At 47.8% G+C, this 27,850-nt stretch overlaps 1 protein-coding gene across 1 annotated transcript; it reads right to left on the bottom strand.

The window, feature by feature from the left end:
* Positions 1–4,067: 4,067 nt before the first annotated feature.
* PCDH12 (protocadherin 12) lies at positions 4,068–20,718 on the bottom strand. The gene is made up of 5 exons (XM_053566258.1): positions 20,687–20,718; positions 16,154–19,418; positions 12,750–12,847; positions 10,724–10,875; positions 4,068–6,597 (listed from the first exon to the last, which is right to left on the bottom strand). Exons 2-5 carry the CDS (start codon positions 19,031–19,033, stop codon positions 6,197–6,199), a joined length of 3,531 nt encoding a protein of 1,176 aa, XP_053422233.1. The 5' UTR covers positions 19,034–19,418; positions 20,687–20,718; the 3' UTR covers positions 4,068–6,196.
* Positions 20,719–27,850: the final 7,132 nt, after the last annotated feature.

Raw genomic sequence — 27,850 nt, forward strand, 5'->3', positions numbered from 1 at the left:
CCTGGAAATACATTTTACTTCTTACTTGAAAGATGACTGTGAATGAGTAAAGGGAAGAGGGTGTGATCCAGGCAGAGGAAACAAACTGTGCCAAATTCTAGGGGCAATAAAGAACATAGAACATTTAAAGATAATTATAATATAGCCGGGTGTTGTGGCGGGCGCCTGTAGTCCCAGCTACTGGGGAGGCTGAGGCAAGAGAATCGCTTAAGCCCAGGAGTTGGAGGTTGCTGTGAGCTGTGTGAGGCCACAGTACTCTACCGAGGGCCATAAAGTGAGACTCTGTCTCTACAAAAAAAAAAAGATAATTATAATAGCAGTAATAGTAATGCTCAGCTATTTTTTTGGTTGTAGCCATCATTGTTGTTTGGCGGGCCCAGGCTGGATTCAAACCCACCAGCTCAGGTGTATGTGGCTGGTGCCTTAGCAGCTTGAGCCACAGGCACTGAGCCAAAGCTCAGGGTTTTAAGCCATGCCATGTACTAATCTCTGCCAAAAAAAAAAAAAAGTTTCTGTGGTCAAATAAGTTTGGGAAGTACTGCACCAGACGTCCCTTTTTATAGATTCACAATACACATCCAGCATCAGCAGATTCAAGGTTCCGAGAAGTCCTCCAGTGAAGAAGCAGATTAACCCGATGTTTCCCTCACTGAACCGAGCAGAGCCCATTTCCCAGCAGATTGCTTATGAGCCTTCCTGAGGTACCCCCTGAACAAAATGTCACCACCTGCCCTTCCCACAGAGCTCCACCACCTAGCTTCTGCACCTCGTCGTCCTCTTAGGTTCTCTGAGTATGGCTTCCCCTTAGCCAGGCCCGGGGCCAAGGGGCAGTTCAGACAGTGGTGGACACTGTGTCCTGTGGTGAGGGCCAGCTCTCCCTGAGTGTCTCTCCCTCCCCGTCAATCACTATGGAGTGGGAGTGGGATATTTTTAAGCTGTCCAATTTAAAAAGGAAGGGCCTCTTGTGCAGAGGGAAGGATGGAAGAGTTGTGAGTGATGTCGTCAAGGGACCAGAAAACTTTGGCTGTTCAGTCACTGCAGCCCCAGGGGATGGGCTTTACCAGCGCAGGAACTGCTGTGCTTTTGCCATTAAAATTCTGTTATTAATGATTCATCATCAGTGCCCTGAGAGGAAATGTGTGAGGAGGATAGGGAGGTGGCCCTGTCAGCAAGGCCATCCTGGGTCAGGGTGCTGGATGGCCCAAGGTTTGGGGCCTGGCAGCCTCAGCAATGAGACTTTCACATGGAGCTCTACTACCTCAGTTTCCCTTATGGAGATAGTGTCGGCTCCCTGACACTAATGTGGAACAAGGCTGTTTGGTTTATTATATCTTTAGTGCAGTGCAGGACACTTAGATGTTCAGTAAGTATTTATTCAAGGAATGAATGGTGGTGCCTATGGCTCAAAGGAGTAGGGCGCTGGTCCCATATGCCAGAGGTGGTGGGTTCAAACCCAACCCTGGCCAAAAACTGAAACAAACAAACAAAAAAAAAAAAGGAATGAGTGAGTGAGTGTATCTGTCCCCCCATCCATCCAATGTCTAGCACCAAGCCTGTCCAGCACATAGTAGGTGCTTTAAATAATTTGAATGAATGAATAATTTTAAATAATTTGAATGAATGAATGATTCTGATTACCTCTCCCCTCCATTGTTATTTTTGTGCTACTTCTGGCACTTAGTAGTGGCACTAATTACCCAATAAATACAAAATGTTTGTTGAGTAAGTACTTCTGATTAGGTGCCACACCTTCTCCACTGTCCCCCAAACTTAGTAGAGGCTAGAAAATGCTAACCTATTTTCTAGGTACATACTATGTGCCAGGTTGAACCTGTGCTAAGACTCCCTCCTCCCCTTACTGTCTTCTCTTTTTTGGGATTTGGTTCTCTCCAGAGTCCCAAGGGTAGTGGCTGCCATCTCACTCTTGTTCCAGCCAGAGGAGAGGTCAGTGAGCTGCCAAACTGAAGTTGGGTGACAGACAAGAAGGCTGTCTGTCTATCTCTGAGCTGCCCGCAGGCTTTGGGCGAGCACTGCATTGTACTCCTGGTACTGGAGAACAGCTGACTATTGATAAAAAATGTCCCTCTGCGCTTTCCAAATTAAGACGACATTTAACTGAGTGTTTGCTGGCTCGCCTGCTCCCTCAATCTCCCAGGAGACAGAGCCCATCTTGGTGGAAACTGTTTTGAGCATGTACAAAGTGTCAGCTTTGACATCTTGGCTGATGTCAAGAAGTTTCTGTAACCTTCCTGTTCAGCACACCCAGTTCTGTCACCATATACACTTTCTCACTCTCAGCCTGTTATTGAGAAAAGTGCTGGCATCAGCATTCTGGGAGGGAACGCATGGTCCAGGGGAGAACATCAACACTTGCAAACACACACCCCAAACCTGATCAAAGTTCTGCCTCAGAACAGGAACAGCTCTGCCTTTGAATTCTCTAGGCTATACAGGGGAGAGAGAGCTGAGGACCCACTTAGAAGATTGCAGTGGTTCCTAATCTTATTTAGGTCCTGGACCCCTTTGAGAATCTGACGAAAGCACGTACTCCTTCCCATAGAAAAAGGCATATCCTCCCAATTTTGCATACAACTCAGCAGGTTCATAGATCCTGAAGCCTGACTAAGGACCCTAGGTTAAGAACTCCTAATGTGGGTGGCGCCTGTGGCTCAAGGAGTGGGGCGCCGGTCCCATATGCCGGAGGTGGCGGGTTCAAACCTAGCCCCGGCCAAAAAAAAAAGCCACAAAAAAAAAAAAAAAAAAAGAACTCCTAATGTATTGGGAAAGACTACCACATAAATCCCATATCCAAATCCTAGTTCTGCCACACAGCTTCCAAGTGGCCATGGGCAAGTTATTCACCATTTCTTTCTATATCTTCGGCTATAAAATGAGGAGCTGAAATAGATAAAGGTCAGACTGGTTATTACCATAATTGTCCATGTCTGTGGAGGTTTAGATAGTATCTTAAAGCAATGCTGCATAACCTTTTATAGGTCACATGCTCCTTTGAGAATATGATGTGAACTTTCTATCTGCCTAGAAAATGCCTATGTATAAAGTTTTGCTTAGTGTTCAGAGGGTCCAAGGACTATAGATTAAGGGCTTTTGAATTAGAGTGATGCAGATGTCCCATGTATTCAATGGTCACCAAATGGCCAAGGGGAGTACTGCAAAGGTGACTGTAGTGATATTCAGCAATGAGGTACATAGCACTTTTTCTAGGATGAGTTCATGAACTTAATTGTCAGACCTCATACATCCATTCAGCAAATAGTGTCATTTTGTGCCATGCCCCTGGCTGGTCAGGCTGGAGACCCTGCCTGCTTGGTTTCCCCCAGCCTCTGTCCTTGACCTTCAGAACCTAACAGCTCTGTGAACAAGCTTAAAAATCAGAGATCTTGGCTGGGTACCCGTAGCCCAGTGGTTCTGACACCAGCCACATACACTGAGGCTGGCGGATTCAAACCCAGCCTGGGCCAGCTAAACAACAATGACAACTACAACAAAAAATAGCTGGGCGTTGTGGCAGGCGCCTATAGTCCCAGCTACTTGGGAGGCTGAGGCAAGAAAATCGCTTAAGCCCAAGAGTTTGAGGTTGCTGTGAGCTGGTGATGCCACGGCATACCTAGGACAACAAAGTGATCTCAAAAAAAAAAAAAAAACAAAGAAAAAAGAAAGAAAGAAAATCAGAGATCTTATTAGAAAATATCTCTGGCCTGGAGTGAGGTGACAGAGACTCACAGACCCTACCCCTGAGTACTTAACTTTTGGGGACCTCATTTTTCTCATCTGCAAAATGAAATAATGGAATAATTATACTATATTATATTCCAAGTACATTTGATGTTCATTATCTCTAGTTGGGGATATGTCTGGCCTATTTCTTTTTTCTTTTTTTTTTTTTGAGACAGAGTCTCACTATGTTGCCCTTGGTAGAGTGTCCGTGGCATCACAGCTCACAGCAACCTCAAACTCTTGGGCTTAAGCGATTCTCTTGCCTCAGCCTCCCAAGTAGCTGGGACTACAGGCACCTGCCACAATGCCCAGCTATTTTTTGTTGTAGTTGTCATTATTATTTAGCTAGCCTGGGGCAGGTTCCAACCCGCCACCCTTGGTGTATGTGGCTGGCATGGTAACCACTGTGCTATGGGCACTGAGCCATCATTGTTTGTTTTTTGTTTTTTTTTCAGAGACAGAGTCTCATTTTATTGCCCTCGGTAGAGTGCTGTGGCATCACAGCTCACAGCAACTTCTAACTACTGGGCTTTTAGGCGATTCTCTTGTCTCAGCCTCCTGAGTAACTGGGACTACAAGCGCTTGCCACAACACCCGGCTATTTTTTGTTACAGTTTGGCTGGGACCTGGTTCGAACCGGCCACCCTTGGTATATGGGGCTGGTGCCCTACCCACTGAGCCACAGGCTCCGCCCCCGTCATTGTTTTAGCTGGCCCAGGCTGGGTTCATACCTGCCAGTGTCAGTGTATGTGGCCGGCACTCTACCCACTGAGCTACAGGCACTGCCTCTGGCCCATTTCTGTAGACCAGTGGTTCTCAGCTGTCCTAATGCCATGATATATTTTCATTGTTACAAAGAGGTCACGACCCACAGGTTGAGAACTGCTGCGTAGACAGTAAACATGAGCACTGAGCTCTGAGAGAGGACAAAAGGAGGAGCAGATAGAGGAAATTTTGCCTTCAGTGTCCAGGAGAGCCCCACATGATTCAGAAGCTAGCTGAATGACTGCTTGAAAATTTCCAGGAACATTATAAGGGGGAGCCTTGGGAAAATATTTGCTGTTTCTTCACTTTCCCCTTCCCTGAAATGTTGGCTGCTGTCAGTGCCGATTTCATAGACCCATTTCACACAGTGTCCTCTGGGACCTGAATGCATGAGCCCGAACCTGCAATGACAGAGGAAGGTCTATCCTCAAATGGAGGTCAGGAAAGGTGACTTCTGCACTTGAAGGGCTACTCGCTGGGAAAGGACAGGGGTGGGGGCCTGAATTAAGTCAGATCCAAATTCCTTTCACCCTGTGGTTGGATATGCAAAACTGTGTGGGCCTGCATTTGGACTTGAGAATTTGAGACTTTGGAAATGTTCATGTCAACAGTGTTTCCCAGAGGTGCTCAGACAAGTCCACTGCTGGCAATAGCTCACCTCTAGGGCTTTTCCTTTCCTTGGAGGGAAGTCTGGTGTCAAGGTTGAGGACATAGGTTTTGGTCCTGGACCAGCTCCTTGCTCTGTCTCTGCTCCCTGCTTAATCTTGGGAAAGACACTGACCCTCTCCAAGTCTTGTATCCTTGTCTGTGAAATGGGGATAATTAATATCTCCCTCATAGGATTGTTAGAAAATAAAATTAAGTCCTATTGTAAAGCCTGGTGCCTGGCTCATGTAAATGTTCTATAAATAGTGGTGCTTTTCTTTTTTTTTTTTTTTTTTTGGTCTGGGCTGGGTTTGAACCCGCCACCTCTGGCATATGGGACCGGCGCCCTACTCCTTGAGCCACAGGCGCCGCCCATAAATAGTGGTGCTTTTCTTAGCCCGAATTTTCCAGCTGAGAAGCAGATTATTTGATAACATAGTGATAGAGAAGTGAGGTCAAGAGCACACATGCCCATCCTCTGCACACCTGTCACTGTGCACCAAGGTGCCCCCCTCTTGTCCAGGCCCAGCGTGACTTTCTTGCCAGGGATTGGATGACTCTCTTACTCTTCCCTCCTCCCTCCTGACAGGAGCAAATAGGAGAAAGCAACTGCTTTGCTTTATTACTAGGTCAGAGAGCATTGCCTGGCATCCCCTGGATCTAGCTCCCCACTGTCAGTATCCAGGAAAGCCGTCCTTCCCCTGCTTGTAATGCCTGCGGCATCTGTACTGCCAGGGGACTGACCCTTTGCACTCTACATGTGTTTTGCCAGCAAACACTTAAGCCACAAACTGTCTCTCCTCCAAAAAATTCAGTCAGACCCCATTAGAAGGGGCTGCTTTGGTCAGTCAGCTGTTTAGTCCTGGGACTCCTCTGTTGGGGCAGCACCAGTCACCCTGAAGTTCTTGGGCCACCTCTGATCAGTGAGTTCTACTATTTTAGAAAGCAACTCATGTCCCGGGATCCTCTGGGCCTGAATTCCCTACCATGTCCCAAGGCCGCTGGTTCTTGGATCCATAGATGTCCTGGGTGCGTCCACAGGCACCTGCTAACTGCTGCTCCTGCCCTCAGTTCCCTTCTTTCCCCTGAGGTCCCCCTGCACTTCCGAGCCTGAGGCCCCGCTGGTGGCCAGGTCTAGACTGAGGGTCCTCCCGCAGACCGAGAGGCGCCGCAGGGCCTCCGAGGCAGCCTCCATGGGCACGCTGGAGCGCTGCTCCAGAAGCATCTCCAACAGCGAGCTCATCTCTGAGACGAAGGTGCTGGCCAGCCGCGTGCCCGTCGGGCTCAGCTCGGGCCCAGCCGCCTTGCCGAATGTCTGGAAGGTCCTGGGCTCCTCCGAGGCTGCAGCGTCCGGGGAGATGACGTTGTCGCGGTAGTTGGTGGTGAGGGGCAGAGAGAGCCTCGCCATCCAGGCTGGGTCTGGGACACTCAGCCGGTCCAGCGCCAGGCCTGCGGGGGGGTGGGGGACAGAGTGAGGCCGCGGGAAGGGGTTGGGGGCAGGGCGAGGGCCGTGGACAATGGAGGGAAGGGAAATGGCAGGGGACAGACGGGTGGCCAGAGGGTAACGGAAAGGAAGAGGCCCTGACAGGGAAGCTCCTGGGCAGGAAGACAGCCACAAAGCCCCCGGGTGAGGCAGCAGAGGCAGCGCAGGAGGCCAAGAAAGGCCTCAAAGCAGAAATCAGCCTGTTTCTAAAGAAGGTCTCCGTTAGGTTAGGTCCCGGCCTGTTTCAGGTCTTAAGTGTCTTCCACAATCCAGACAAGATTTTTGCCCCTCAGGCAGACTTCTCTCAAGTTACCACTAGCTGAAGTTCAGGGGAAATCCCTTTTCTTAGCCAGGGTTGATGTGCCAAATAATTTACATAATTATTTCATTTCACCTACACACAAATCTTTGAGGTTAAGAGTATCATGTCTACAACCACAATGTGGACTTTACCTAATGAAAACAATGTAACCTAATTGTCTGTACTTCATATTAATCTGAAATAATAAATAAATGAGTCAGCAGGCATGACTCAAGGTTCAAGTAAAAACTAGTAATAATCATAAAAATAAAGGAGTATCATTTCTATTTTATGGATGAAGAAACTGAAGCTCAAAGAAGTTAAGCCACGTTTTTTTTTTTTTAAATACAAGTCCCTGGGACTGGGGCCTAGGGCTTTGTGTTTTATTTTATTTTATTTTATTTAGTTTTTTTTTTTTTTTTTTTTTTGCTGAGGATGGGTTTGAACCTACCACCTCTGGCATATGGGGCTGGCGCCCTACCCATTCGAGCCACAGGCACCGCCCAAGCCACATTTTTGGTAGGCAAACCAAACCCAAGTGACCCCAGGTCTAATGACTTCAAACATTCTTATGACTGTACCACCCTGCCTGCTCTCTGAAGAGTTGGCTCTTCTGGCTGGCGCCTGTGGCTCAAAGGAGTAGGGCACTGGCCCCATATGCCAGAGGTGGTAGGTTCAAACCCAGCCCTGGCCAAATATTGCAAAAAATAAATAAATAAATTAATTAAATAAATAAAAAGTTGGCTCTTCTTCCTGCTGCTCACTCCAGGTACTCACCTGTGGCCCAGGGCTGCTGAGGTCTTTACTGTTGCCACCCAGCCCCAAGTCCTCAATTCCTTCACCCCTCAAGCTGCAAGGAACCCTGGCCTGAAGTAAGGCTAGAAAGGGGCTGCCTGCCTGAGAGCTGTCCCAGGAAAGGGACTGGGGCAGTGACAGTGGCAGGGACTCAGCCTGGTGGCTGGAAATTTAAAAAATTGCCCTAAAATTCCCAGTGCCAACACAATCCTCTTTTCCTATCCCTTCAACAGAAAAGCCTGTCTCAAAAAACTAGTTCCAAACCTGACGTTAGAGACCAAGCCAGAGGAAAGAAAGAAAGTATAAGTCTTGTGGTTAAGGAACAGTGTCTTAAAAAAAAATGGGGAGGGAGGCCGGTGCCTGTGGCTCAGTGGGTAGGGCGCCTGTAGTCCCAGCTACTCGGGAGGCTGAGGCAAGAGAATCACCTAAGCCTAAGAGTTTGAGGTTGCTGTGAGCTGTGATGCTACTGCACTCTACCAAGGGCAATAAAGTGAGACTCTGTCTCTTAAAAAAAAAAAAAGATGGGGAGGGAGAGCAACATGTACTTCAACATTTATTTAATGTTTGCCTAAGGTGAGCTGCTTTAAAAATCTGTGCACAGAATAAAAACTGGAAGGAGATATGTCAAAGTGTTAACTGAAATTACCCCCAGGCAGAAGTGATTTATTCTCTTTTTGTTTATCTATATTTTTCTACATTAACTGCATACTACTTTTGTAATTTGAAAAAGTTACTCCAAAGCAGAGCTAGTCATTTTTTATATTAGTAAATAAATCTCTGTCTTGCATTCAATTCCGGACTGTGCAGGCTGTGAGACAAGCTTGGGCCCCTGCCCTACTGGATCCTGGGTTCTAGCCCCATGTCTGGAACTTCGTGAATGTATGTTGAATGACTGAATGAACATAAATATTAACTCTTGATGTTTGGGAAATGTAAACCTTAGTTTCCTAAGAGCCTGGGGCCATAAGGTTGAATGGACCTCTTGGTGTATAGAATCAGGCCTTCCTTTGCATAAGAGTCAGAGAGCTTCAGAAGAAGTGAAGCTTGGAATGAGAAAATCACTGGGGTACATGAGAATGGCTGAAAAGGATGGAGAATTCACTCAGCATCACCCACCACTTCTAGCTGCAGGTGGGTGCTGGGCTGACCTGGGTTTCACATCCCAACTTTGCCAGAGTCAGTTGTATATGACCATGGGGAAATGGCTTAACTTCTCTGAGCCTCCCTTTTCTTCTCACAAAGTGGTGAGACAGTAATACTTATCTTGCTGAGTCACTGTGAGATTCAGTGAGTTCATACAACCAGTAAAACATTATCATCACATCTTTAAGTGGGACTTTTATCTAAAGCAGCAAGACCCCAGGCCTTAGCACACTTGTAAATAGCTTTGCAATGGTCCAGCCTGAGAGCACTAAAGGCTTTTCTGTCCCTCTTCCTTCCTTGTCCTCCACTTCTCACAAGCCCATCTGGTCAGTGCCCTCTAGGGGGAGGTAGGACTATATGAGAATTGACTCCATAGATTCCAGCCCACAATTTGCCAACAGAGAGAGCCCAAAGCTACATTTTCTAACCACAGGAGCCACTGAGCCCTTGATATGTGGCCGGTATGACAGTGGAACAAAACATTTCATTTTATCTAGTTTTAATTAATTTACATTTAAATAGCCACATGTGGCTAGTGGCTACCATATGAATAACACAGCTCTAAATTTAAAGCCATATCACTTGTGTTAATAACCATTAGCTGACCAGGTGGGGTGTTTCGGGCCCATAATCCTAGCACTCTGAGAGGCCAAGGCAGGAGGATCACTTGAGCTTAGGAGTTCAAGACCAGCCTGACCAAGAGTGAGACCCTGTCTCTACTAAAAATAGAAAAATTACCTGGGTAGGCACCTGTAGTCCCAGCTACTGGGGAGGCTGAGGCAGGAGGATTGTTTGAACCCAGGAGTCTGATGTTGCTGTGGGCTAGGCTGATGCCACTCTAGCCTGGAGTGACAGAGTAAAACTCTGTCTCAAAAAATAATGATAGTAATAATAACCATTAGCTACACAACTTTGGGTAAATTATTAAACATCCCTGGGCCTCAGTTTTTATGAAATAGGGATAGTAAATAAACCCAACTTCATAAGACTTTCTCATGAGGTATTTAGCACGGAGACTAACACCTAGAAAACACTCAATAAATGTTTTGTTTTTTTTAACCAAGGGAAGGGAAGTCCCTGCCATGTCGTCAGCATGTTTGCAGCCAACTAACTGGAGTGTGAAACAGAAACAGAAAAACCACAGCAAGGGATGGTCAGACGTGTGGTGTGTTACCTAAAGGAGGCTGACCAATGGCCACAGCAGGGCAGGGCAGCTAGCAGATTACTGAATTCAAGTTCCCATTATGTATTTATTGTCAAAACTAGTTGTTTCTCTACAAAAAATTATTTTTGTTTCAATTAGAAGTGTTAGCACATTAAAGAGTTGAGTCAGTTCCCAGGGTGAAAGGGATATTTAACTACACCAAAGAAATACAAATGAGTGTTTAGGAGTTAAGGGGAAGTCTCCTGAGAGCAGTCTGGCCCAAATGTCTGCACCCTTCGCACCCTTTGGTCACTGATAAGCTAGGTGACTCTCAGCAGGCTACTTTACCTTTTTTAAACCTATTTGCTCATCTGTAAATTGGAGCTAATAATATCTACCTCAAAGGACAGTTTGGAGGCTTAAATGTGAAAATGTGTATAAGAGGCTTTCCCAGTCCCTGGCACGCACTAAGAACTCAGTAATTGTTCATTATTCTCACAATACTTTTAAAAATTAGTAATCCAAGTAGCACCTGGTCTTTAAACAAACACTTTCTGAGGCTCCAGGGGAGTTAAATGTCGCTGATGTTCTTCCCCAGATATAGAATGGCTGTTTCTCTGCAGTGCTCTGGAGCAGAACTCTGGCCCATGAGGGGACCATGGGGGCAGAAGCAGGGAGGGAGGGTCTGTGGGATGGATGGAGTCTCTACCTGTGTGGGGGTCCAGCAGGCTTGACAGCTCTTCTTCTAGCAGCCGCTTCACAGAGAGGTCCTCTTCAGGGTCCAGGGGCCCTTCCTCCTGTTCCAGCGCTGCTTGGCCACCGGCCCTGGCACCTGGGCCATCTGTGTCTGGGATTGCAGTCCTGGAAAGGAAACCAGCCGGTCCCGGGTGAGGAAATTCCCACCTAGATTCATTCATTTGTGCACACTCATGCTCGCATTCCGTCACCCACACAGGGTACTAGGTACTCTGCCTGGCCTTTGGAGTCAGACCAGTTTGAGTTATGTGATCCCAGTCCTCCTGCTTACCCTGTTTCCTCATCTGTAAAATGGGAGTAATAAATTGCACCCACCTTGTGGGGTGTGGTGAGGGCAAAAGAGACGTTGTAGGTAAAGGGCTTAATGTGGTACATAGCACATTGTAAGTACTCAACAAAGTGAAAGTGAATTCATTGATATTATCACTCATCACTGTTCCTTCCATGCCTTTGCTCACAGGGCACAGAGGAGTTTAATAAACTCCATTTGAGCCACTGCAGCTACCCATCCCTCAGAGTGGATGCTCCAGCAAGGCAGGGACTTCGTCTCATTCTCTACTCTCTCATCAGTACTTAGAACAGGGCCTTCCACACAGCAGGTACATAATAAGTACTTGTGGAAAGAATGACTGAATGTTACACCCTCTTTATTTCAAGCCAAATCCCAGACCAGAGAGCAGACCTATGGAGGACATAGCTGAGGTGATGCATCCTAAAGCTGCTCAGAACCTACCGCCTGCACCTCAATCTCCTGCTGTTTCCTCCTGGCCCATCCATCCCACAAACCCTCCCTCCGTAGCCACTGGGGTCAGGCCTGGACCCCCTCCTGGCAGGTAGGAAGACTTCCTGAAGGGCCTTAAAGTCTGGGAGTCCTTTCTGTTTGTCTGTTTACTTTTTTTCCTGTGGCTATTTCTGCTGGTAGGAAGAGATCAGTGAGGAGGTGGCAAGTTTGTGGGTAATAATGCTAACTAATGTTTATTGAGCTATGCAAGGTGCACACACTGTCTCATTCGAACCTTTCAAACCTTTAAGGGGCTCTCTTGTTATAGTCCTCCTCCCCGTTTTTTTTTGCATATGAGAAAACCAACACTTGTGAAGATTTTGCAGTTTTCTCAAGGTTCCCGTGGATTAAGTGATAAAGTAAGAATTGGGATCCAGGTATGATGCTAGAGTGTGGGTACTCACCCCTGCTCAACATTACCTCTCATCATCCTTGCAAAAAAGGAGCTATAAGTTGTCAGAGCAAGGGCATTGATCCAACAGACAGGAGCCTGGGGAGCTGCTCCCAGCTTTGCCACTCATTTGCTATGTGACCTTGAGCAAAGTTGCTTTAAAGGGAAAAGATGTAGCTTTGTATGTGCACCTACGTTGTGCCAGGCACTGGGCTTAGAAAGCAACTGATCATGAAATCCTTACCCCATGGCTACAAAATAAGTATAATGACCTGCATTTTACAGATGGAGAAATCGAAGTCCTGAGAGATGATCTGACATGCACAAGTTTACACAGCTGGGTTGGATCAGACTACTTAGAGCCTCAGTTTCTCCATCCTTAACAAGGAGTTGGACTAGATGTCCTCTTGATATCTCTTCAATTCTAGGACTGCCCAAAGGGACACACCCACCCATCCACACCCTTAGTGGGGAAATATCATATTATGCCCTCATAATATGTTTATGGATAAAGAGAAAGAAAGGTGAAAGTTACAGATTTAAAGCCAATTTATAGTGCCTCTGTAATTAGGGGACAGATAGAAGCTCAGGGATGAAGTCATTTCCTTAGTGACTCTGGGTCCTGTAAATCCCAGAAATGCAGTCGCCTCAGGCCCCAGCCTCCGGGTGGGGGATGGGTGCTGTCTGCTATCCTCTCCCAGGGGACCAATGTCGGGGATGAGCTCACCCTCCTCACCTCCCAGAGGCTGCAGAGTGAGGGCCGCCGGTGGGGGCTTGGAGTTGTCTGCGGGGCTACGTGCTGCTTACCTGCTGCCGCCTGGCTTGGCCAAGTACTTGTTTCCCCGGTGGTTTGGTCTGGGCTGGAATTGGCCCTGATGCAGCAAGGACAGCAGCTGGGAGATTTGCTACAAGACAGGAAAAATCTGTTGACTCCACACAATTCCAACCCAGCACACTTCCTCGCCGGATGTTTCTCTCAATGCCGGTGCTTTCTTTTTATAGTCTTTCCTCTGGCTTCAGATGTTTGTGTGATTAGATGGGGGATGGTGCCAGTGACAGAGATAGGGACCTGGGCAGGCAGGTCCTCCACTTTGCCGTGTCACCCAGGACCTGGGTGTCTGAAGGAGAGTATGGGGACCCTCCAGACTCATCTCTTCATGTTCAGTCCCCAGAGGATGCTGTGGGATGGGGGTGAAAAAGTCATTTCCTGACAACAGAATTATTTATTACTTTGATAAGGAGTATCTTAAAGAGTTATTTTTCCCTTTTAGCAATATTCAAGCACTCAGACAATTTTTGTGGGCCAGATGTAAGGTTATGTTGTAGAGAAGGCAAAATAGTGTCAGTTAATCTTTTATTTATTCATCTTTTCATTCATTCAACAAGTGCTTAATAAGTGCTTGTTCAAGCCAGGCAAGGAGGAGAATGAGGAGACTCAGTTGCTGCCCTCAGGGAGCTCACTGTCTTCGGGGAAGGCAGGGAAGCATGGTTAGACAGGAGGTTGTATCTGGGGGTTGGGAAGGGATGGGGGTCTGTGGAAGCAGAGGAGAGCCCCAATCCAACTCCGAGCAGGGAGGAAATACAGGGTGTTACTGGGAAAGCTTATTTACTATTTTCAACAAATGTTCATTGACCTGCTAGGCACCTCTCCTGAGACACAAAGGCTGCATAGAAGTTTGTCAAGTAGAAAGAGAGTGAGGGTCTGGGTGAGAGGTGAGAGCAATGTTAGGCAGAAACACTGCAAGCGGAAAGGCTGGAAGAGATGGGAGAGTTTCAGAAAGACTGGAAAACTGGTGTAGGGTGTAGGTGGGATGTCAGGGCCAGATCCTATAGGGCCTCAAGAGGGAGGCACTGGATCAAGTCTTGGGAGACTGAGTTCTAATTCAAAGTTATTTCTAGCTCGTTGTGGAGTATCAGGCAGATTTTTAGACCTTCTCAAACCTCAGTTTTCTCATCTCTAAAGTGGAACTAGAAATACCCAACCAGCCCTTTTCACAGCATTGTCAGGAGTAGATGGTCTGAAAAAGTTAAAAATCCTATGCAGATGCAAGGAGTTTGGGTTGTTACTTCCAGAAATGCTGCTTCTACCTCCTGGACCCAACCCCACTCCTCCCCAGGGAGCCCCACTCTGCCTCTCTGTGGAGCTCAAGGGAGGAAGTGCCATCCTCAAAGGACAGTTGGAACAGGAGGTAGCTAGGAATAGGGTTTCACTGTGACTTGGGAGAGTCAGGGTCCCATTGTCTGCCTCAGGGCATATTCCAACTCCCAGCAGAAAGGCAGAAGCCCTCCTAGGGTACCTGCCACCCTTTGCCCAAGTGACAGCAGACATTTCAGGGACACTTTCCACATGCCAACCCCTGTGCTGAGTACTGCCATTCAGGGTCACTTCCCAGTTAAAGCCCAGAATTTACAGTCAGTCAGACTCAGGTTCAAATCCTAAATCTGCTCCTACCCCAGTTTCCATCTCTGTAGCCTTGTGGAATTACTCAAGTATTCTGAGCCTCAGTTTCCTCAGCAGTAAAAAAGTGAATAATAATGAGACAAGGGTCATATAGTAGTTATGAGGTGTAAATGAACCAAAGTATATAAATCACTTATTAATAGATTCCATGATGAACATTCAATAACTGTCCAGTGGTATACATCTCGTTTACTCCTTAGAACAGTCCAAGGGAAGAGATACTGTTGTACCCATTTTGCAGAGATGGAATCTGAGGCTCGGAGGTACTACACGGCAATTAGTGGCAGGGCTGGAGTTTCAACTCAGAGCTGACTCCATGGTGGGGCTATGTTGCTAGAAAGACATGAGCATTGGGAAAACTGCCTCTTACCTTAAAGTTGACCCCAAATGGGCCCTTTCTTTCCCTAAACCCAGTGGGGTCACCCTAGTCCCTGCTCTCTGCTGTATACCACCATCCAGCACAATGTTTGGCACAAAGAGTTAACCAAAAAGCATTTGATGAATGAATGGGTAGATGGATGGATGAACAGATAGATGGATGGCTCTGGGGAACCTCTGGGTCCGCATGGAGCCCAGGGCAAGATTCCTGAGAAAACAGCAGGTCATCTCCAGGTGGCTTCCTGGGGAGAGGTGAGGGAAGGAAGTGTATCCTTGCTTCACAGGAAACCTGAGCTGACGGCCTGGCCAAGCAGAAGTGTGTCTTGGGCAGGCTCCCTGGCACAGGGGAAATATCTGGGGACCAGAGGAGCAAATATGGGTGTGAGATTAGGTACTATCCCTGAAAAAGATTCCTCATCTGTACGTAGTAAATCCTAGATCTCCAGATGCTTTGTCATTTACCATACCTCTTAATCCTTAATACCTCCAGGGAGGTGGACACAAGATAAGTTTGGCCTCATAATCTCGATTTTATAGATGAGGAAATTGAGGCTCAGGAGTTAAAGAACTTGACCAACATTGCCCACCTCTTAAAAGGCTATGTTGAAATTTGATCCTGAACCCAACTAACTCCAAAGTCCTAAGATTATTTCCACTGTCACATCCTGTAGGCCCAGCCAGTAAGCTCTGGGGTCTCAGGCAACTCCAATGGAGCCTTGGACCTTGGGAACAATGATGACCATGCTGGTTTGCTTCATAGGGAGTTGCCTGGATGAGCTGAGGGAGTTGCCTAGATGAGATGAGTGAAGAGTGGAAATGGAGAAATGTTTTGCTGAAGTAATAATAACTATTTGGTGAGCACACACTACATACCAGACACTGATCTACAGTTGTTAAGTGCATTGACTCATTTTATGTTCCAGCAACCTTTGAAGATGAATGCTGTTAACATGGACATCCTCAACAGAGAAGCTGATAACTTCTTTGTGTTTCACAGCTAGGAAGAGGTGGAGTCAGGATTTGAACCCAAGCAACCTAGCTCCAAAGCTTATGCTTTTAGTCACTACATTTGCTGTGTATCTACTTGTGCCACTAAGTCAGTTAATAGGAATTAACTAACTTCTTAGAACAACTCCACCAGACAGATACTCATACTATTATTCCTCTTTTAGAGATAAGGAGATGAAGGCTCAGAGACAGTAAGTAATTTGCTCAGGATCATACAACTAAGTTCAGCTGATCCCTGCCTTGAACCATTGCTTCCCTGATCGCCATCAAGTGACAGGTGAGCCTAAGGAATAAATTGTGAGGAATGTGAGGGTCGTGGGGGTCCAAGAGTGATCAGAGGAAGAACTGCCCGTGTCCCAGGTACCTGAACTGGAGGGGAATCCACAGTGAGCTCCTCCACGGGGTTCCGCTCCGCAAAGGCAGCCACGGACAGCCGGACCAGGCTCCGCAGGATCTGATGGGGGCCTGATTCGTTCTCAGTGGACGTTTTGCCATTTAGATTTCGCTGCCGCCTCAGGGTTGCAGAGGAGGCTGGTGGGCTTTGTAGGGCCTCCTCGCTGCCCTGGTCTCCAGCCAGCCTCCCTGCGAAGGTGCCCACAACCTTCAGAGGCCTCGAGCGTGGCTGCCCTGTGGCTGGCTGGGGTTCAAGAAGGTTCAGGTTCTCCCGGGAGGCGTTCCTCTGCCGGGGATGGTTGAAAAGGAGGTTGACAGTGTCCTGCAGCAGCTCCCGGTTCTCTGCCAGGGATCCCTGGTTGCCTTGGTTACGCAGGGTCCTGTACAGGGTCGGTGTGAGATGAAAGGGAGCCTGCAGGCAGGGGTCCCAGCCTGCTTCCATCATCAGCTCCTTGCCTGCATCTTTGTGGGACTGTCCAACTTCACCAGGCTCAGCCGCCTGACCCCTGAGCATAGGCACAAGGTGGATGTCGGCCTTCTGAATGTGTTTCTGGGGCCTCTTGGGCTGGTGACAGTAGGTGGACTCGGCCTCCCGGCAGTTGTAGGCCCTGTTGTCCTTCTTCTCAGTCCGGCAGAAGGACATGAACAGAGCCAAGATCAACCCAAAGATGCCCAGCAGCACGGCCAAACAAATCATGGTCAACACCGATGTGCTCAGGACCCCAGGCTCGTGGGCTGAGTCCCTCAGGTGGTCCACACTGGTGACAAACATGACCTTCAACAGAACACGTGTTTGCAAGGGGGGGCTGCCCCGGTCCTCTACCACAATCTCCAGCTCCCATTCATTCCCTGTGAGGCTGCTGGCATTAGTGGTGTTGATGAATAGCTGCCCCAGATGGGGGCTAAGAATGAAGAGGTGGGCTTCATTCCCACTTCGGATGCTGTAGAGGAGCTCTCCATTTGCCTCTGAGTCTGCGTCTCTTGCCACAATAGTTGCCAAAAGGAATGGCTGGGAGCTGTGAGTGACCAGTGGAAGTGTGTCAGCGCCTGCTGGATCCAAGCTGTTGGGAGTCTCAATGGGCACCAGAAGGTGGCCTGTAGAGGCATTCACAAGCACTGAGAGGCTGGCTTTTCCATCAGTGAGCACAGGCTGAATCACCTCTGGGGCATTATCATTGGCATCCAACAGGCTAACCCATACAGAGACACTGGATGTGAGCTGGGGTTGTCCCCTATCCTCTGCAATCACCCGGAACTCAAAACCAGCCATCTCTTCATAGTCCAGTGACCTCTGAGCAGTGACCTCTCCCGTGTTGGGGTCAATAGCTACTAAGTGAGAAACTGGGGAGTCCTGGATGCGGTATGAGACTTTCCCATTACTGCCCAAGTCTGCATCGTGAGCCTTGATGGTAATGAGGTGAAGATAGGGTAGGTTGTTTTCTCGAGTGGAGACCTCATACCTGCTTTTCTCAAAGACAGGTGCATTGTCATTGGCATCACAGATCTGAATGTTGAGCTGTTTCTTGGCTGACAATGGCTGAAGTCCTTGGTCTTGGGCTAACAGAGTGAGGTTATATTTGGGCCACTGCTCTCTGTCCAGGGTAGCATTGGTTAGCAACATGTATGTGTTGCCGTTAGTCCTTTTCAACCTGAAGTGGCCCAGCTCCTGGCTCAGCCAACAGTGGACCAGACCATTGTTTCCTGAGTCCAAGTCATCTGCCATGACAAGAGCAATAAAACTGTCCTTGGGAAGAGCTTCTGACACCAGTGATGACTGGGAGGCCCACGTGATGTGGATGCTTGGGGCATTGTCATTGACATCCAGAACCTTAATGAGAACTTTGCAATGGGCTGGGATGGGATTGGGACCCAGGTCTCTTGCCTGGACATCCACCTCATAGGCAGGATTCTTCTCATAGTCTAGGGATCGCAGCAGAATGACCTGGCCAGTCTTGGCATCAATACTGAAGGTGTCCAACACCTCTGGAGGCACATGCTTACTGAGGAAGAACTCCACCTCCCCATTGGGGCCTTGGTCAGGGTCTGTGGCAGTCAGGCTTATGAGGAGAGTACCAGGGGCAGCATCTTCTTGGATTTCTAGTGCCAGTGAACTCTCAGCAAACACAGGGCTATTGTCATTGGAGTCTAGGACATTGACCTTGACCAGGCTGGTACCTGACTTGGGGGGATTCCCATTGTCATAAGCAGTTAGCACCAGATCAAAAGACGAGTGGATTTCCCGGTCCAGCTCCTTCACCACCACGAGTTCCGCATGTTTGGTCTCATCAGGCCCCACAATGACGTCCAAGGCAAAGTGCTCACTGGGAGACAAAGTGTAGGAGTGCAGAGTATTAGGGCCTGTGTCAGGGTCAAGAGCTCTGTCCAGGGGGATCCGGGTGCGTAGAGAGGCGCTCTCAGAGATTTCCAGCTCTTGCTCACCTTTGGGAAACTGTGGCTGGTGGTCATTGATGTCCAGCACTTGGATCTCCACATGAATCAGAGCCAAATCCCCTGTGGCAAGCACATCAAAGGATACCAGGCAGGGATCCCACTGTCGGCATAGCTGTTCTCGATCCAGCCTCCTCCCGGTGCTGAGCAAGCCGTCCTCAGGGTCCACCTGAATGGGGAGTGCCTGAGGCAGCTGCAAGACCTGGAAGGCAGTCCCCGCCTGCCCACGCCTTTCCTCCCAGCCCAGTTCCCAGGACAGCTTCCCTATCACTGTGCCAGATGGCACTTCCTCTGACACTTGGTATTTCACCGTGAGCGTGGCCACCTCCTGACAATCCCCGGAAAGAAACAAGTAGCCACCTGGCCCCAAAAGTCCCAGTAGAAGTCGCAGAAGTTGCATCATGCTTACCAGAGTGGGGTAGGTTCAGAAATTGCTAGAGTTCTTTAAAGTCTGGACAAGTCCTCCAATGTTTCCTCGATGGCTCCGTTCTCCTGCCTCTAGACCCACTTGCACAACCTCGTCCCATAGTTAGATGATGATAGAGCAAGCAGGATTCCCAGGCAAGGCCATCTTCATCAGAGCGATCTGAGAGGTCCAAGCACTGATGAAGTAGAAGTGTCGGGCAGGACTGCCCACAGGGGCACCAGTTGGTCCACTTTAGCAAATGATGGACAAGAGCTGGTCCAGGAGGGACTTGACCCAGTACAGCAGGATATGGGACTCTGACTTCCAAACAGTTGCTAGGCTAGGGAAGCAGAGAAGCAGCTTTTTCCTATGGAAACCCCACCTACAGGAAAAGGGAGGGCTGTGAGTTTCAATGCCAATTAGAGAAAGAGCATTTCCTGTGAAGCTGAGTGGCCTGCTGCTGAGGAGGATGAGGCTGGGACTCCCCGGACAGGCCGGAAGGGAAGGTGCCATCCATGCAGCAAAGCAGCCACTGAGAGAGAGGGAGCCACCTCATAGCCAAGTGAGCAGAGCCCTGAGCCCCTGCCTGCTGGCATGGACTTATGCCCCTCCTGGGTAAGTCGTGTTCCCTGTCTCTCTTCCCTTCCTCACCTCTCTTTGTTCCTGTCTCTTCTCCCCTACTCCTCTCCCACTACTTTCTTTTTCCCATACTTGGTTATTTTTCAGTCTGGACTCTGCCCTGATCACCCACTTTACTATCAACTGGAAAGCAGTTGTAATTAACAGAGCAGTTCTCAGAGCTAAACTGCCTGGGTTCTGGCTGGGCACAGTGGCTCACACCTGTAATCCTAATACTCTGGGAGGCCGAGGCTGGAGGATCATGTGAGCTAAGGAGTTCAAGACCACCCTGAGCAAAAGAGCAAGACCCCATCTCTACTGAAAATAAAAAAGTTAGCTGGGCATCCTGGTAGGAACCTATAGTCCCAGTTACTCAAGAAGCTGAAGGGGTGGTGCCTGTGGCTCAAAGGAGTAGGGCGCTGGCCCCATATGCTGGAGGTGGTGGGTTCAAACCCAGCCCTGGCCAAAAAAACTGAAAAAAAAAAAAAAAGAAGCTGAGGCAGGAGGATAGCTGAATCCAGGAGTCTAAGGACGCTGCGGGCTAGACTGGTGCCATGGCACTCTAGCCAGGGCAACAGAGCGAGACTCTTTTCTCAAAATAAAAATAAAAATAAATAGGGTGGCGCCTGTGGCTCAAAGGAGTAGGGCGCCAGCCCCATATACCAGAGGTGGTGGGTTCAAACCCAGCCCCAGCTTAAAAAAATAAATAAATAGGGGCAGCGCCTGTGGCTCAGTGAGTAGGGCTCCGGCCCCATATGCCCGAGGGTGGTGGGTTCAAACCCAGCCCCGGCCAAACTGCAACAAAAAAATAGCCGGGTGTTGTGGCGGGCACCTGTAGTCCCAGCTACTCGGGAGGCTAAGGCAAGAGAATCGCTTAAGCCCAGGAGCTGGAGGTTGCTGTGAGCTGTGTGATGCCACGGCACTCTACCAAGGGCCATAAAGTGAGACTCTGTCTCTATAAAAAAAAAAATAATAATAAAATAAATAAATAAATAAAATTGCCTGGGTTCAAATCCTGGTTTTGCAACTTACCAGCTGGAGAATTTGGGACAACTCACTTAATCTCTCTCGGTCTCCATTAGCCCATCTTTAGAATGAGGATGGAAATAAGAATAGTTGCTCTCTCAGCAGGAAGTTCTGAGGATTAAATGAAATGATGTACAAAGGGCCTTGGCTTGGGCCTGGCCCCAAGTCGCAGGCAGTGATGTTATTGTTAGAGGTGAGTGTTGTAGTCTGCACAACTCATCTCAACTGTGGCTCCCTCTGACTTTTGCATTGGCCCTGGGGCAGCCCTGCCCACACTGACCCTTGAGGGTGCCTATGGCCTTGGCTCCAGAAGCTACAAGGACTTGTCTGTGTGGCTCCCTCCCCTTACCCTTCCAGTCCCCTAGCCTTGAGGTCTGTCTCTGCATCTAGTCTAGCCTGAGTTTCTGTCTGGGGGAGTCCCAGATTTCCAGGCTCCCACTGCTCTGGGAGACTTAGGCATTTCCTCTCCCACACCTTCCCCTCCCTGTCATCTAAGTCTTTCCCTCCCTTCCTCCAATTCTTCTCTCCCCACTTCTGTTTATGACAGTGTCATGCATACAACTCCCTTGCCTCAGACATTCCTCCTAGATGTTTTGAGGTGTCTTCTCCATCATTCACCTCCTCTCAGAGGTGGGGCCCTGGAAAGAAGGAGGCAGTCTGCACTGGGGCCTTTGAGGTGGCCTTACTGCTTCCCATTCCCTCCTCAATTTGCGGTCCCCAACACTCTTCCAGCCTCATACCCCATCTCAAGGTTGACTCCAGAGTAAAACATTTTAGGTGATGGGAATAAAGGGTCAGCTTCTCCTAGGTGGGTATTGGTCATTGAGTCCTTGGGGCCAGAGATGGGTGTCCTATTTGGGTCGAAGTGACACCAATCAGGGCTTGTTGGCATAGAGGCCTGTAGCCATGGAGACTGGTGTGGCTGAGGGACAGCCATCCATGTCTTTTCTTTTCTTTTTTTTTCTTTCTTTTTTTGCAGTTTTTGGCCGGGGCTGGGTTTGAACCCACCACCTCCAGCATATGGGGCCAGCGCCCCACTCCTTTGAGCCACAGGCACAGCCCTATGCCTTTTCTTTTCTTTCACCCCATATTCCGCTCCTGGAGGTTTCCGTGCTATCTCACTGCAGCTCATTAAGTCATGGAAAGGGGCTGAATCCACAGACCCAGTTCCAATGCCACAGCTCTGGGGATGGACAGGCCACTTGCAAGCTCTGAAACATTGCACAAGTGGCTTCACCTCTCTGAGGCTCTCTGAGAATATGGCTGTTACCCATCTCATGAGTTCTGGGCAAGATTCAGTGAGATGACACACAGAAAGGGATCAGCACAGAGAAAGCACTCGGTACACAGAGACTACGATTGTACCTCTTTTTTTTTTTTTGAGACAGAGCCTCAAGCTGTTGCCCTGGGTAGAGTGCCGTAGCATCACAGTTCACAGCAACCTCCTGGGCTCAAGCGATTCTCCCGCCTCCGCCTCCCAAGTAGCTGGGACTATAGGCGCCTGCCACAACACCCGGCTATTTTTTTGGTTGCAGCCGTCATTGTTGTTTGGCAGGCCTGGGCTGGATTCGAACCCACCAGCTCAGGTGTATGTGGCTGGTGCCTTAGCCGCTCGAGCCACAGGCGTGCCTGTACCTCTTATTGTCTCCATGTTTTATGTCTCATATGCAAATAGTGAAAATAGCCTTGCCTTTGTCCCTTCATTGTTTTCTTTGTCTCCTTGGCTGGGAATCTCACTTCCCAGGCCTCCCTCCTCTCAGTGTGGGTAAGGTGCTGCCTGAACATAAGCCCCACAGCCCCGTGGAGCTCAAAGACACAATGGGTGCTCCTTAAGCCTGGGAAGGCCGCTGTCTGGCCCTCATTCACTCCACTGTGTGCCAGGCAGTGAGGGAGACAAGGGGCCTGCAGTCTAAGGTGGGGGCAGGGAAAATGACAAGAGGGAGCCCAGTGCAGTGGCTGTTCATGGGGAGCGCTCCCTGCATCCTGGGGATATGGAGGACTGAGCAGGGGAAGGTGGAAGGAGCAGGAGGGGCAAAGGCCCCAAGGTGGGGGAGCTGGCTCCTGGCTGTGCAGAGCAATGTGGGGCTGGGTACATAAGCAGGGGTCACCTGATGATGGGCTGCCTGGGTCATGCTAAGGATCTGGACCTTGTTTGGAAGGCCAAGGAGAGTTTGGAGAATGCTCAAAGCAGAAAGGCCAGAACAGCAGCTTTGCCTCAAGGGCTTTACCAGCGTCCTCTCTGCTGCTCTCACAACCATGCCATTAGGCTGAAGACGCTGAGCAGAGCATTAGGTGACTTGCCCAAGATCATGCAGATTTGCCCTCCAGCGCCCCTCGGCAGCACTCTGGAAAACAGATTGGAAGGAAGAGTGGAGGGAGGGAGGCAGTCCAGAGAAAATGCAGGGGAGCGGTAATGCAGAAACTCCAGTGGAGAGAATGTTTCCAGAGTGCCATCTGGTGGCCAAAGGCAGTGAAAAAGGCACAGAGGCAGAAGGGGGACCAGCCACCAAGACGGGAGGTGGGTGCATAGGATTCATAAATATCCACAGCTCCAGACCTGTGCTGCACAGAAGAATGCAACGGAAAAATCTACACGTGCATGGCATTAGGATCTCTTAACGGAGAAACAATCACAGAATGAGTTATGGGATTCATGATTTTCCCTGAGCTAACATTTCTATTCTTGAAAAGAATACATATATATGTACACACACACACACACACACACACGCACATGCACACACACAGAGGGTGCCACAAATTGTGCACATTTTAAGGGATGTTATCTATGTGTTCCTTTTCAAAGTTGAAATGAAAGTACCATTACTGGCCAAGTGTATCTAGACATGCTATGCACATCCATTTTACTTGCAATTGGTACACTTTTTAGGAATGATCAATTTTACTTCTGACAAGATTTCCTAAAATGTGTATACATATTTTGGCACATATGGTATATAGCCTTATCTGCTGTGTGCGTGTATATGCGTTGTGTTGTCTTGACTAGGACCACGAATGCAAAAAATGGACTCACAGGTTGCAAGAAAGTTTGAATTTACATTTCACAGGTGGTTTTCATTGTTGTTTGTTTTATTTTCACTGGGGACCTAAAGCCAAGACAACCCTTTAAGATTCCAAAGCCAGCAAACAAGGGCCAGCGTTTTAAAGGTGATCACCTCTGGGACTGAGGTCTCCATTTAGTAATTTTCTGTCCACCTTTCTGGCTGCAGGAGTCAGTTGATCTTTAGCAGCCACATGCCAAGAGGTGAATGGAGCTGTCACTAGAGTTTGTCTCAAAAAGTGACATGTCTCTGAGTTTTGAAAATAGTTTTCAAGGAGCAGAGGTGTTCCAAAATGGGTTTGAAATAGCCGAGGATAGCCTCCTTTAAGTCTAAAATATTTTCGAAAAAAAAAAATAAAACAAAATATTTTCGAAAGGGAAGGATAAGGGTTGGTGCTTGATGACCTCACTTACCACCCACCTGGAGCTTGCTTACACTTGGGGGCTTTGGCTATAGGGAAAGGCCTGAAGGATGAAGTGGGAAGAGTAGGAGTCAGGGGATCTTTTCAAAATACTTTGAGTCCCGAGGAACCTTGAGGGGTCAGACTGGTAGGGTGTTACTCTGACCTTTGGTGGACTCCTTGGCCAGGTGGATGAAGGCTAAGGTCATGCCCTCCACTGTGAATGTCCTTCAGGGCTGGCTTCTCATGAATCTGCCCAGAAGCTGCTACAGCATCACCACCAAGGCAGCTTTGCTGCATCATTCTTACCAGGAAGGCAGCTGGACCATCCAAGGTCAGCCTCTTTTTTCAGGAAGATCTTGTTGAAGTTAGAGCCAGTGTAACTCTTGAGAGATATTCCAGGTCACCTGTTCCTGCACTTTGTGTACTTTATTGGGACAGATGACAGATGTTTACTCCCACACAATGGCATCTCTTTCTGGGGCCAGTGCAGAAAGAAGAATGTACTTTGCAGAGAGAAATTTGCCAAGAAATAGGACTTTTCACGAAATGAAAGGGCTTTGTGTCTGGATAAGAACCATAATTCTCAAAAGGGGCTAGTTTTCAGAATCACTTGGAAACCTTTGCAAAATACCAGGGACAGAGAAAGGAAATTCATACTTTTCCTTTTCCTAGCCTGCCAAAGAATGTTCTGTAATTACCCACTTCTAAAAGGCATCATCTGTCACATCATTTGGGACAAAGTTGGGAAGTTGGTTGGACCTTTTTGCTGGAAAGAGAGGCTAAATTGATTTACATGGTAAAATAAAAAATAGATGGGATACTAATTTGAAACTAGTAGATGAACGGCTACAGGTCCACACAAGAGAAAAACACAATTAAATTCAAGAAGGGAGCAAGGGGAAGTTGGGGAGGGGCCTCAGGTACAATGAGGTACAATAATAGGGCAGTGTTTTTCAACCTTTTTCGTCTCATAGCACACTTGACCCTATAGTTAAACTTCCACAGCACACTTAAATTATGTTGATTAAAAAAAAAAGAGTAAAGGAAAGAATATACTAGCCAGGCAGTGGCTCACGCTGGGTGGAGTGCCTGACCTCAGGAGTTAGAGACCAGCCTGAGCAAGAGGGAGACCCAGTCCGTACTAAAAATAGAAAAACTAGCTTGGCGTTCTGGGGGACACCTGTAGTCCCAGCTACCCAGGAGGATGAGGCAAGAGGATTACTTGAGCCCAGGAGTTTGAGGTTGCTGTGAGCTAGGTAATGCCATGGTCCTCTATCCAGGGTGACAGCGAGACTGTCTCAAAAAATAAATAAATAAATAAACATATATATATATACTTACTATACTTTGAACTTCTTTCGAAAATAATTTAATTAATCTTTAAACTTCTTCCCAGGACACCTAAGATCCTCTTGCAGCACACCAGTGCGCCACGACACACTGGGTGAAAATAACTGATGTAAGGGTAGATGGCAATCTCCTGGGTGAAGGACTCGACTACAACTCAGATGTTATCCAGCAAACACAATCAATGTGATATAATTGTATATACTCTTATATTCATCTGAAATAAAATAAATAAAAAATGATGATGAGTGGTGGGAGATTGCTGAAAGTTGAGGAAATTATAAAGAGCAGTACACCAGAGAACAGCAGAGATAGATTAAAGATAAGAAGGACTTTTGAATAAGTGGCTGCAAACTGTGGACCTCCTTCATTATTTTGAAGAAAAATGCAAGAAAAGATTTATTTTTTTGAGACACAGTCTTATTTTGTTGCCTTGGGTAGAGTGCCGTGGGGTCATAGCTCACAGCAATCTCAAACTGCTGGGCTCAAGCAATCCTCTTGCCTCAGTCTCCTTGAGTAGCTGGGACTACAGGTGCCAGCCGCAATGCTTGGCTTTTTTTTTTTTTTTTTTTTTTGCAGTTTTGACCAGGGCTAGGTTTGAACCCGCCACCTCTGGCATATGGGGCTGGTGCGCTACCCCTTTGAGCCACAGGTGCTGCCCCAGTGCTTGGCTATTTTTGGAGACAGCATCTCGCTCTGGCTCAGGCTGGTCTCAAACTCATGAGCTCAAGCCATCCGGTTGCCTCGGCCTCCCAGAGTGTGGGATTATAGGTGCAAACCACCGTGCCTGGCAGGGTTTATTTTCTTTTCAAAATTTATTGTGTACATTAATAACCATTACTAGTCAGACTGAATCACATTAGTCCTAGGATGATAAGGGTTATAAACACCTGTCTCTCTCTCCAACCCTCAAAGAGGAAGGGGGCTACTTCGGGCATGTAGATTTCAATTCTGACATATTACAGGTGATTCTGACATGCACCCTTATCCTTACCCTGGCCTCACTGAGAACCACTGATTAGAACTCAGAAGCATAAGTAGCCTTGCAAAGGCCAAACTCTATAGCCATCAATCCTTTCTTACTCAGCATCTTCTGGGTCCCCAATCTTTCCCGCACAGCTGTGTCATTGCTCATCAGAGCTCTGTACTTAAATGGTTCTCTCTTCCTATTTCTTCCTATTTATCTATCTGCTTCTCTGACACCTTTTGGTTTTCTTTCCTCTGACTTGCTGGTGTAGTCACGTCTGCCAGATACTATTCTCTGCCCTTTCCTCTATATAGGGTTATTGGCCCAGAGGTAGGTTGCCAAATTTAGCAAATAAAAATACAGAATGCCCAGTTAAATTTGAATTTCAGATAAATAATGAATAATTTTTTAGCATAAGTATTTTTATCTGACAACCCTGTCCACAAAGAATGTATGCTTTCAGCCCAAGTTCCTTTTCGTTTCTTTATTTTTACAATTTTGGTTTACACTGTGAATTTAAAAATCTATCAGTAAACACAAAAATCAAACATATTGGCTAGGAGCATCATCTGTGCATGAATATTCAGAAGCTGACTCTGTTGATTGGCCTTATTATGTATTCAGCATTTCTGGGTGACTCCAAGATGAAACTGTTCTCACACTGAAAGAACCACCCCGAAGGAGGCCTCCATCATTCATTAAATCATTCAGTCATCCAGTCACATATTTATTTGGTGGAATTCAGCATGTTCTTTTCTATTTACAAGGTCAGATCTTTTGGCAAGGGAAGTTGCTCAAGTTGACCTATATTTTCCCTTCCTCTAAACCATTGGTTTGGTTTTTTTCTTCCTATAGCATCTAATCAGCCTAATTGTCTCCTTGCTTCAGAAAGGCTCTTGCAGGAAGGGAAATGAGTCTTCCCATCGTTACATAAATTCTCATGGGGCTTCCCTTTATAAGTTTATGACAGCCAGGAGTTGAGCCTGGAGCTCTGAGAGAAACAGTCACACACTGATTTATGATGGCAGCTGCTGCTAAATCTCGCCCCTCTTTCCTTCTTACAGAGCCGTGTTACCTTGGGGTTACAAAACTCTTTTCACTGTTATTCAGGGGAATAATAATAAAATGCCAGGGTGCAAGTATAAACATGATCATTCTCTGCCTATTATTGTAAATCAAATTTTACCTTGCATCAGGAACACAGAAAACATTTTGTACTGTCAAAACCCCGGGATGATCTGAGGTATTGTTTGAGCTGCACTGACCAGGGAAGCTGGTCACGTAGATGATCTGGCTATTTCTCTTTTAAACCCAACTGACCACTTTCCTCAAGCAACGTGTTGTCTTGGTCTAAGCAGAGCTCTGGGGTTAATGATGTGGACACCCAGGAC

The sequence above is a fragment of the Nycticebus coucang genome, chromosome 17 (genome assembly GCF_027406575.1).
Source record: "Nycticebus coucang isolate mNycCou1 chromosome 17, mNycCou1.pri, whole genome shotgun sequence".
Lineage (NCBI taxonomy): Eukaryota > Metazoa > Chordata > Mammalia > Primates > Lorisidae > Nycticebus > Nycticebus coucang.